Raw genomic sequence first — 11,480 nt, forward strand, 5'->3', positions numbered from 1 at the left:
TGGTGGGTGCACAGCCGCCGATATACCGCTCTACGCGGCCGAAGCATCGGAAAACTCGCCCGGAAGGTGTGGAGAGGTTGCCGCGGCGAAACCTTCTCTCTTTTCTGGCGGGGAATGGCCTATCTAGCGATGCTGGGCGGTGGGCGGCGCCGGGATCGGCAGGTTGGTGGCCGAGCGCGCGGGGGTGGGGTGAATCTGGATGATTGCCTTGAGTTTTCGTCTGACAGTGTGAGCCTGGCATGTTTTCCCCTTCCGCCGGAGCCCCAGAGCGGCCCCCCAATGCGCTGGTTTCGGCCTGGGATAGCCGGGCCCAAAAACGAGCTGAGACGGGGGATTTCGGCGTCATGAGGGCGCAACTGGGGGTTTTTCGGCACCGGAGCGAAAAAAAGTCGCCCTAGGGCCCTGTTGGGGGCGCGGCTGGAGATGCTCTTACATATTAACGGAGGGAAGACCCAGCCAAACATTACAAAGCCCTGATGATCGAGCTAGCACAGCTAACCGGTGCTTCAGGTTTTTCTATTTGTTCATCGCCACCGAATAATAAGTGTGCTACAGCTAAGATGCTTCAGATTTTTCAATGTGTTCATCACCACCTAACAATCAGTGTGCTACAGCAAGGTGCTTCAGGTTTTTCAATTTGTTCATCAACACCGAACAATCATCTTCAAAAACTACAGGGAATTGCACACGTCCAGAACTGACAGATTAGTAAATATCAGTGCACAAGCTTCAGCATTTTCATGTTACAATTCTTCAGAGAAGAGAGGTAGCATTGGGGGCAGCCCTTGTCCACCGTGTTGCCGCTCGAGGTCGACACATCCAAACTCCACTGTGATGGCGCCATTGTACTTCACCCCCAGGGCTGGTGCGGCCGGCATGCGCATCACCTCCACAGTTCCATTCCCACACGGTACGCCTCGGTAAGTTGGCTATTCTGTAGCCGCGAATATCCTCGTCTCTTCCTCCCGGCAGCATCCTCGCCTCGGCTCCTCGGGGGCCCTACCCACCAATGAGGGAGATCTGACGCAGTGCACGCCCACGTCTTCGCCGTCGCACCTCAGGTCTCGCCGGGTAGTCACAGGCTCGGAGCCACTGTGGCATTCCCGGCGGCAACATCCCATGGGAGGAGGAAGAGTTAGGCCAACTCCACCGCGCGAGCCCAAACGGACGTCCGGATTGGACCGAATCTGTCCCTTTGGGGCGCCGATAAGTACGCCCGTGTCCGGCTGTGTCCATTGGATCGTGCGTGCGCCCACCGCGTGGCCGCACCCCAAATCGTGTCCGGGGTGGACGGGATTAAAAATAATAATTAAATAACTAAAAAAGCAAATAAACGCATTTAAAAAAACATAAAACATATATATGGGTTGGCCACAAAACGGCCCAGTTTCAACGGCCACTACCCAGATTCATAATTAACATAATAAGAAAATAAAAAAACTCCTCCCGTGCGCTCCTGCCGCGCTCGTCGGTGCGTGGCCGTCGCCGTCTTCACTGGCCGCCGGTGTCGTCGTCGTCGCTGACAAGGTCGACGTAGGCCGGCGGTGTCCACAGGTGGGCCGGCGGTGCGTGGGCGGGCTGGACGGCCGGAGATGCCTGCACCACCTCCTCCCGTGGCGACGCCTCCCGCTCCGGTGACCGCGGGGGAGTAGGGCACCAGTTCACGCCCACGCCGGCAGCCATCTCTGGAGCAGTGCAGGACCAGCCCCACCCTTGGCCCAGCAGCTGCTGGAACGCGGCCAGCGGGTCCTCTTCCATCGCCTCCTCCTTGACGGCCGCCATCTGCAGCTCCGGGAAGGCGACGTCCCCGGCGGCAGAGAGGGCCATGGCCTCCTCCAGGCCGTCCCACTGCCGCTCGTCGTGCGTGTTCATGGAGTCGTCCATGACACGCTGCAGGAGACGGGCCTCCTCCTCCACTGTCATGCGAGGAGGGGGAGGGGGCGACGGCGTGGGCGTCAGGCCGCGCACCCGCGTACGCCCGCGCGGCTCTGCACGTGGCCTCCGCGGCCCCGACACGGTGCCGGCGAAGTAGGACGCGCGCCGCACGTCGTGCTCGTCCTGGAGCCACGTGTACCAGAGCGGCGAGTCGGGGGCGTACCTGTGGTCGTAGTACAGGTTGTCGGGAAGGAGGCGGCGGCGGCGGTTGATCTCACCGCGCCGTGCACGGCCGGTCGCCGACACTGGCGGGATAGGGACCCGGTCCGCGGAGAGGTGCCACCCGTTGGGGAGGTGGGCGTCGCTCCACGGGACCGGCGTCCTCGTCTCCCAGTACCTCCGGCACACGTCTGCGCAGATGTACTGCCGATCACGCTCGCCGAAAGGCCGAGGGGCAATGGCGAAGGGGGCCGGCGCTCGACGGGAGGAGTGCGGCGAAGACGCGGGGGCTCGACGGGAGGAGCGCGGCGAAGACGCGGGCTCCTCCTTCACGGAGCCGCGGCGGCGCCCCGAGAAGGAGCCGGCCTCGCGGTCGTGCTTGCCCTTGCCGTTCCAGAAGCCCATGGCGAGGCGGGCAGCCAGCGAGCTCGAGGAGGAGGCGGGCTAGGGTTTCTGCGCTGTCGGGGTTCGAGGAGGCCGCTGGGTGGCGTGGGACAGTGTGGACGACGAACCATCCACGCTTCCCACTAAAAGAAGGGCGGCGACCGCTCAACGTGCGAATGATAGGTGGGGCCGTCCGCTCGTGCGCATTGATGTGGGCGGGTGGAAGGTAGGTGGCCGCCTGCCACGCGGCCCCGAAGCGGACGAGGCGCGCGTCCGTTTGGTGGCCACGACCCAAACCCAACGCAAGTTTGCGCTCGAAATGGATCGGCCCGAACACAAAACAGACAGGATGGGTTCGGGCCGTCGCGCGATAGGCCGCCTCCTTTATCCCTTTTGCCCCAAACAGACAGGGCCGGACAGGATGGGGTGTTGGCCTTGGGTCGGAGGTAACGCAATCCCAAAATGATTTCGGCTAATCATTGCGTGAACAGGAGGTTATTTGTTAATCACGAATAAGTGGACGCTCAGGGATCCAGACTTTAATCCCTGGCGTCTACTCCCTCCGTCCCATAATGTAGACGTTTTTTAATTACAAAAAGCTTGTAAAAACATCTTACATTATGAAACATGGTAGTATTTAATAATCGTATAGAAGGCCAGTTCATGCGTCAGGGCTTGTCTTATGACATGTTCATTCAATTAAGCAAAATCCACTCCTTTAAAAAATGGGCTTGTCTTATGACATGTTCAATCAATTAAGCAAAATCCACTCTAAAAAATATCCCCATCACTCCTCCTGCTTCCCAGCCGCCAAAGTGGACTGACAGTATGGCACCCATTCTTAAGCAAAGCTTAATTACAAAATCTTTACGGTATGCAGTTGTTAAATTTCTCGGCCAGGGTGTATTGTACTCCCCTTAAAAAAGATACGACTGTGCGGCAGTTCTTGAAGAAAAAGTTCACTCTGACTTGCACACTAAAAAAGACAGCCAACGACTTCGGACGTACTCTGTCTTTCAAGACCCTATAAAGAAATGTAAGTGTTTAGATCATTAAAGTAGTGAATAAACACTCTTATATTTCTATACGTATATAAACACTTCTATTACTTTACGGATGTAGTATGTTTTTATCGGGCTTTCCTTATGAAAAGGATCAATTTATTCAGGTTTCTAACTGGTTTCCATTATAAATGGGATGAAAATTTTCAGACAGAGTCTCCACACCCAGCGACAGTTCAAAAAAAAACTACTCTTAGTATTAGTTTCTGCCACTCCAAATACCAACTTATTGGATTATTTTCGGTGTGCAGGTTTTACCGTCCACAGAAATATCATAAAAAATTATGTGCTATGGCTAGGTGGACAAGCGGTTGTAGTTCCGGCTGAAGTTTGTCTCCTATTCCTGGAATAAGTGCCTCCTCCAGATCTGCAACATGGGCAGCTGCTATGCCTCGTCTCCAAGGTTTCCAAGAAGATGACAACAATCACTCATGAACTTGTATAAAATTTTGAATACAGTCCAAAACAAGGACCGAAGGCCATGAAACTCTTAAAAAGAGAGAATATATGACTACTGACATCATCGACGGAATTTCTGACCAGGAGGAGAAGAGGGCGTTACCAACAAGCGACCCACCGTAAAGGTAAAAGCTCACTGAGAGCAGCTGTTGAGGTGAGATTGCCCCCTACGCGTGTGCGGAGTCGAGCTGCCGCTATAGGGTATGGGGTAATCTCATCTCAACGGCCGCTACAGAGAGAAAAAGGCAAGGACGGAATCGATCTGCTGCGCCGGCGCAAGAAGATTGTGTGGATCTGGCGAGATGCTCTGGGAGATGGATCTCGCGAGCAACTATGAACGGAGGGAGGATTGTGTGGCGGCCGGGGAAGGGACTGGGGGGGTAGGGGAACTTATATACAGCAGCTTTAGGGCTTCGTTTTGGGAATTAGGGTTTTATTTTGGGCCACTGAAAGACCAGTGATGGGCCACGATTCGGCCTGGCAGTACAAGGATAGGATTTCCTGGTAAATTCCCATCGTTGCCTAAAAAAAATTAATGAATTCCCATCAAATCGCACTTGCTTTCCTGAAAAATAAAAAACTTGTGTAACAGCCCTGTGTAGTCCCTAAATAAAAATTGATTGTTTTTTATGCATTAGAAACTGATTGTTATTTTACTTGCATCATGCTTTAATTTTGAAACGATGAATTAATCAACCCTTGACATTTTTTCTTAAAGGGCTAAGATTATAAAATTTACTAAATGTCCAAAATGCTCTTTCTAAATCCCTATGCAATTTGGTTAGTCTTATACTCCCTCTGTAACTTAATACAAGACTTCTTTTGACAAAATGATAGTGCCAAAAAACGTCTTATGTTAAGTTACCGAGGGAGTATTCAGTTATTGGTCCCTCCCGGCTTTTTAGGGATTAAAAGGAATTATTTAAAATTGTTGGATAATCCCAAGCATTAATTTAATTGGGTTTATATTTTAAGTAAATATAAATGCACACACCCACACTTGAGCCTTTTTCACGAGAACCCTAGCAAATGCCTGCCGAAATTCAGACATGGCAACAAAATGCGTTGCCATTATGATGCAAAACGCTATATAATGCATTGTATATCAGTTTGTTCAGAAAAAACCTTGGAATGCCAGTTGCACACGATGAATGATATGCACGATGCCCCATCCGTAGCAGAGTGCACAGCCGTTTGGTGCCATGCATGGACGGCTTGGTATGTTTGTCGTCCAAAAATCGTCCGCAGAGTGTCGTCTCCGTATCAGTGCTCTTCTCATGCACGCTAATACTCGGACTTCTTTTAATAAGGAGAATTATGGAATTGCTATATATAATTATTCCTTCACCATTTAACTTGTTTAATTCCGGCATCACCTTATGTCAAGATCATCCTGGATAACAACATTTAAAAGGGTTGGGCAGCTAAACAAGAATAACACGTTATTCTTCAAATGTCAAGTTACTTTAATTGCATCTAGTTGCAAAATCACACTTCACTTAACTTGTGTCATAGTTGCATCGGATCATATATTTTTTTTGCCATATAAGTAAAATGCATCATTTGTGCTTCCTAGTGTTTCTGCTTCTTTATTAGACATGATTCGAATATGATGTCACCTATATGCAACGACTGATCAGTACTAGGCTACTGGTCCATTGGATAAGAGAAACACCCTTACCCATTCCATTGATTTCTCCCTCGACTCTTACATTAGAATATCGATGTTGTAGTGTGTATTCATTACCTATCTGGTGCATAGCCTGATTTATTGTCATGTTTAGCCCTTGTCGTAGTATGGGTGTTGCTCGAGTCATGTTATATCCAATTATTGTTGCTTATGGTCATATTATAATACTATGACTACACCATAAATGCACGTGTTGTTACGCTTGTCATATCCTATATACCTAAGAGATTCGTCCTCACTATAGGATTTATCTCAACATGCAGGGTATCCACGTCATCACCGTGCCACCTCATGTTTTCTGCCGCTGCCCCCAGCATGACGAAGAGGAGTAGCTAATACGACCCAATCCTCCCCAATTAACTCCCCCACCCATCTCCGAGTTAACTCCCCCGCCCATTGATTTCCAAGATCCTACTAGTATTCATCTTCCCCACATAATTGCACAAGTACGTAACAAATGGAGCGATTTCACCCTTTAAGTTTCCATCTTCATCAGATTTTTTTCTCCCCTTTAAGCTTCCGTCCACAGCACATCAATCTTAGGTAATCAGGTTTCGCCCTTACCATGCTGGAGACGACGAATTTTGAGCCCCGACGATCCATGCCCGTCGCCTGCTGGTAAATCTCGAGGAGGAGGCGGAGTGTGGAGGCTTCTAGGACCACTTGGTCGTCGATAGGAGACGACCGCCTATGTCGCGCAACCACCGCCACGCGGTGTCGCCTTCCTTTTCCTACCTGGCTGTGTTCGACAACTGTCCGCTCATCATCATCGTTCTCTGTTCGCCATGGCCAGTCCATCAAGATCTTCACTTCAGCACACGGTACGCCTCACCAGCCCTACCTTGGCATCTGCGGCCGGATGGACCTGATACATGTGTGGTTAGATTGATACGATCCCTTGGCGCCACGAGGAGTGGAAGAAACTCACGCACTCACGCTGCAACTCCCCACAAGTAATTGACTACCTAAGTGGCTGCTCCTGAAGCCATGAGTAAGAGTACATTATGCCGTTCATGTAATGTTTGGGTATTGTATTGTCAAATCTTTGCGTGCGTGCATATCCTTCCGTGCAGGTTGATTCTCCAGACTAATTATTTAGTGTTTCGTTAAAAGATCAATTATCAACTTTGCTCTGTTTTGAATTGTAAATTCATTGGAGATTTGCTACTACTCTGATTTGTTAGTAGGGTTGTACTCCCTCTGTAAACTAATATAAGAGTATTTAGATAACTAAAATAGTGATCTAAACGCTCTTATATTAGTTTACGGAGGGAGTATCATTTTTTCAGAGATTGTACCATCGTGCATCACTAAGAAAGACATATGAAGAAATTACTTTACAAAAATACGCAAAGATCTTTTGATGGTATGACGCCCATAATATTCTTTGCTGTTCATCTACTATTTGAAAATACCGGTGTGTGCTGAATGTATTTCTAAATAATCAAAATATCTTGATGTTTGCAGGTTACTTTTTCCTAAAGTTCGCTGTTGTCTTGCAATCATATATGATAATGCCGTGAGTTACTTTAGCATATATGTGTAACAGAGAATGCTGACAAGTATAGGTCTGAACATTTGAAGGAATGTCAACATAATTTTTTCGTCCATTCTTATTAGTCTTGGATGGACCTAAAAATTGTATTGTGAAACAAGATAAAACCTGTTCGAAAGTTGTCGTAACTCCAATGGATAAGCATGAGTAGTGACCACTCATTATTTATTTTTCTAACCTGTATATTCAATATTTTTTGTATGATTTTGTATTTGTTATCTACAATGACAATTTGGTGGTCGTGCTCGCAAATGCTAATTACCTTATCTATAGCAGTAAGAACGTGCCGTCCTGTAATTATCATTACAGATTATAATTTTCTGATTGCTATTGAAATTCTTCAGTTCTACACCTTAAGTTCGGCTTTGTGCAATTTTTTTAGATTTCTTTTACTAACCATCTTTTTTATGTTTCTAGACAGCCGTGCATTTTTCAGTCTAACGAAATGGATTTATTTAGCTTGAGAGATGGTTTGGTTAACAAGTATATTCAAATTATTTATATTTCATTTGTCTAATACATATCTATTTTTACAATAATTTTCACAACAACTATCCTCACTATCTTATTTATCTCAACATGCACACATACCACCTCATTAAAGGCCACCACTATATGCATGAGAAAAAGTTTTTCATTATTAGTTTATCTCATGCACACCTTTCACCTCACCACACATGCCACCTCATCAAGGTCCACTCAACATGCATGAAAAAAAATTCCATTACATTATGCCACTTATATTCAAAATATTTTCTGACTACACAATAATCAAGTACAATATATAATATTTATCTTTAGAATTAATTCAACGATGGAAGCTTCATACAATCAAATCACTGGGATATATTGCAATCGATTCCCGCAGCAACGCGCGGGGTATTCTCTAGTTAATGAAAGAGTTATGTACATATCTAAAAATTCATGATGATCACATTAACAAATTAATGATTTAAGAGGCACACAAAAACAAAATTGATAGAGGTTATTTGAATAAGTGAGGCATAACGTTTTCTCATAAATTTCTGGCCATGTCACCAAAGTAAATGAAAAAAAGACTAATTTCAGGTGTTTAAATCATATCAAGCTATACAACGAAAACACAAATAATCTCATTTCTAGGGTGCACTACAACATTGTCAAACATTAATCAGGGGGAGAAATAAACATGAGAACGAGTCAAATTATGCAGCGTACTTCTACATAGAAATAATTATTGTCTTTTAAGTAAGATTATGCCTTCTTCCAAAGATAACAATCTAGTAAGGACATGAGAGGTCCATTTATGTAACAAATATGATCAAGCTAGACCTGATGTTTGTTCTATATAAATGATAGAATTGAGTAACTGGTTGTTGCTATCAAAGTTAAAAGTTGGAACATTTTTGCTGCTCTTCAAACAATAAACTATAGGAATTGGACTGATATCTTGCAGATACATCCTATGTCACCAAAATGGTATGTGGAAGGTTGCCCACTGGATATGAAATTAGGACATGTACGATGTAGGATATGTAGGAAATATAAGAAAAATAATAATGATGGGAATAAAGAAGATGATTGTGCTCATTTCGGGAACATGTTTGTTAGAGGACGTCATTAGATGGTTATCCTGAAAGTTGTGGTTTGGGCAGGGATATGGATATCCTTTACATTTCTTAAGCCGTCATAAGGCAATTTGTTAAACTTATATGTCTAAGGTATAATTCATTAAATTTGACTCTCCAAAATTGTTGTTTATATATTTGTTGTTGTTGCGGATTTTTTTGTGAACTGTGTTGCTAACTTTCCACTTGCATAACGTGCATGTTACCGTGTGCATGTTATGTAAGGTGGCGCCTTAGGATTGATATTATGCGGAAGGTAGTGGAGGTTGCTAGATCTGCATAGTGCCGATCTTGGGATGCTACAGTAGGATTTCTTCTCCTCTCGTCAACTCTATCGATGTTGAGATCTCTTTGCCTCCTTATCGGTTGTCTCCTTGCGGCTACAAGTCAGACTAATTATGCGCGGGGGTCTCATATCTCTGCCTGGTCTTGGCTTGTTTCTCTTGGAAGTCAAGGGTTGTTTGGTTTTCACGCTCGACGGATCAATCTTCGTCGGACTAGGGAGAATTATGGATCATCGAGCATCTTGACATCGTTGGTGACATCTACCCGCTAGATGGCGCTTCCCATGTTCATATGGAAAACCTCTATAGTCAGTATTTGTTTCATAAGAACATGCACTCGGCCTAGAACCTTGCACATGGTGTCATTGGAGGACATTCTTTATATCATGCAATTGGTTTGCCAAAGTGGTAGGTGTCGGGGCGGCGTGCCCGAGAGTTCGGCAACTGTGGTGGCATTGGCCTCGTGTCGTGCGGACGACGAGGTTGCACCAGTATATCTGCTGCACTTTTTCTGTGGGTTAACAATATTGACCATCGTTATAAGCACAAGAATTTATATTATGATATTATTAGGCAAGATCAGCACAACACCGAACAGTTCTATTGTAGATGGACAAAAATGCTTAGTAAGGCCCTGAGGCCCTCTCTTACTGTTCCTGTAAACAAACGTGCAAAAAGTTGCAGATGATATGGTTGTTGATTATCCTTTTTGTTCAATGTCCAGGTGAAAGAACAAAAGGAAATCATGAGTATGCACTCAATATTTGTTGGATCGCCATATTCAACACATCAAGTTAACAACAAAAACTGTTTCTTTACAAACTAGTTCGTGAACTACCCTCGTTACTGTCTTTTGGTGTGTGCCTCCAGAATATATATATGGAAATGATAAATCCCGAATGTTCGGAATTTAACCATGGCAAACCGAATGTTTTTTATGGCAATTCTACTGACGCATGGATGACAAGTTATTTGACACACACAACAATTTTCTGGCAAAATTAAACTGAAACACGAAGTTGACATGCTTGCCAACTAAAGTTGTCGTCCTCGCGTCACTAAACTTGCCATTGAAAACGTTCGATTTGCCAGGGTGATAAATCCCGAATGTTTGGCCGTTATTGGATTTCTATGTTTATCGGATTTCTCATGAATTAAAATGTACTTGACATGACTGTGTGAATGATGCAAATAAGTTAACTTCTTCAATTGGTCCACTAGTAGGAAAAAAAACTTATAGACAATCACAATCATCTGTTTTCTTTTTTGGCCTCTGACCTTGTAAGTACCACGCATTGCTTTGTGTCGAGTTAAAAACTATCTTAATCAAGCAAAATTGAACTAAACTGTCAGCGAGTTCACGTTTCAAAACAAGTCCTTAGTCCTTGCTGAGTATACATATACATATATTTCATTGCAAGTTGCACATGACACAAGATGCCACAACGGCGAATGAAATATTGACGCAGTTTAGTCCGGTGGGCTAAACACATACAAGTAAAACTAGGAAATGTTTCCAGCTAGAATAATTAGGAAATGTTTTGCAAAGCGCGTGCAGGGGTGGACGGATGAGAAGGAGGGAGCACGCACCACTCACAGGAGCGCGATGAGGACGAAGAGTAGGAGCGCGGCGACGAAGGAGTACTTGAGGGCGGCGGCGAAGATGGAGGCGGAGATGAGTACCAGCTGCAGCAGCAGAGTTGCGCCGGCCCATACCAGCGCGGCCGTCAGCGCCACGGCCGCAGCGTTGTCCGGGGACGGCGCCAGCAGCTGCCCCCAACGTATTTCCGACAGCGGCGGCAGGGAGGGTCCCTGGGGCGGCTTCTCCGCCGGCGGCCCACCGCCGCCGGAGGCTGCGCAGGCGACCACGAGCCGACGGGATCTGGTGCGAGAAGGCCCCATCGGCTTTAGCTCCCCAAGGCTCGGGAGCGGGCGACGGCACGGGGGAGGAAGCAGGGGTAGAATCGGAGCTGTGATTTGTGCCGCCATGGGAGGAAACGGATTGGGGAACGACACTATAGGCGCACAACGGCATGCCGTTGAGTTCCATCCGATCAGGAATCGACGGTCCCAATCCACCGAGCTCTTGTCTTGTCGGGTCACGGCGTGGAGACTGTGCGACTCAAGAACAACAACTCTGTGCAATGCGTTTAGACCTTGTAAAATGCAACATGTTTAGGGGAGGTGTAGAGAAATGAATCAGCCTTTTTTAAAGGCATCTCTTCCGTAGAAATAAGCGCTGGTGCTTTAGAAAAATCAGATTTATTTTTCTAAGTACCTCACTAAGCATCTAGCATTGTACAACGCCTTATGCCGTATAGGTGTGGCACACCGGTTTTGCTACAT

The 11,480-nt window shown here is 46.4% G+C and overlaps 1 protein-coding gene across 2 annotated transcripts; it reads right to left on the reverse strand.

Moving 5' to 3' along the window:
* Positions 1 to 3,304: 3,304 nt before the first annotated feature.
* LOC123113996 (uncharacterized) lies at positions 3,305 to 11,173 on the reverse strand. Of its 2 annotated transcripts, none has more exons than XM_044535340.1 (2): positions 10,725 to 11,173; positions 3,305 to 3,502 (listed from the first exon to the last, which is right to left on the reverse strand). In XM_044535340.1, exon 1 carries the CDS (start codon positions 11,121 to 11,123, stop codon positions 10,728 to 10,730), a length of 396 nt encoding a protein of 131 aa, XP_044391275.1. In that variant the 5' UTR covers positions 11,124 to 11,173; the 3' UTR covers positions 3,305 to 3,502; positions 10,725 to 10,727. The 2 variants fall into 2 exon arrangements, with proteins under 2 accessions (XP_044391275.1, XP_044391274.1); XM_044535339.1 differs by lacking the exon at positions 3,305 to 3,502 and adding an exon at positions 6,113 to 6,553 and having other exon boundaries at positions 10,725 to 11,170.
* Positions 11,174 to 11,480: the final 307 nt, after the last annotated feature.

The sequence above is a fragment of the Triticum aestivum genome, chromosome 5B, assembly GCF_018294505.1.
Source record: "Triticum aestivum cultivar Chinese Spring chromosome 5B, IWGSC CS RefSeq v2.1, whole genome shotgun sequence".
Taxonomy (NCBI): Eukaryota; Viridiplantae; Streptophyta; class Magnoliopsida; order Poales; family Poaceae; genus Triticum; species Triticum aestivum.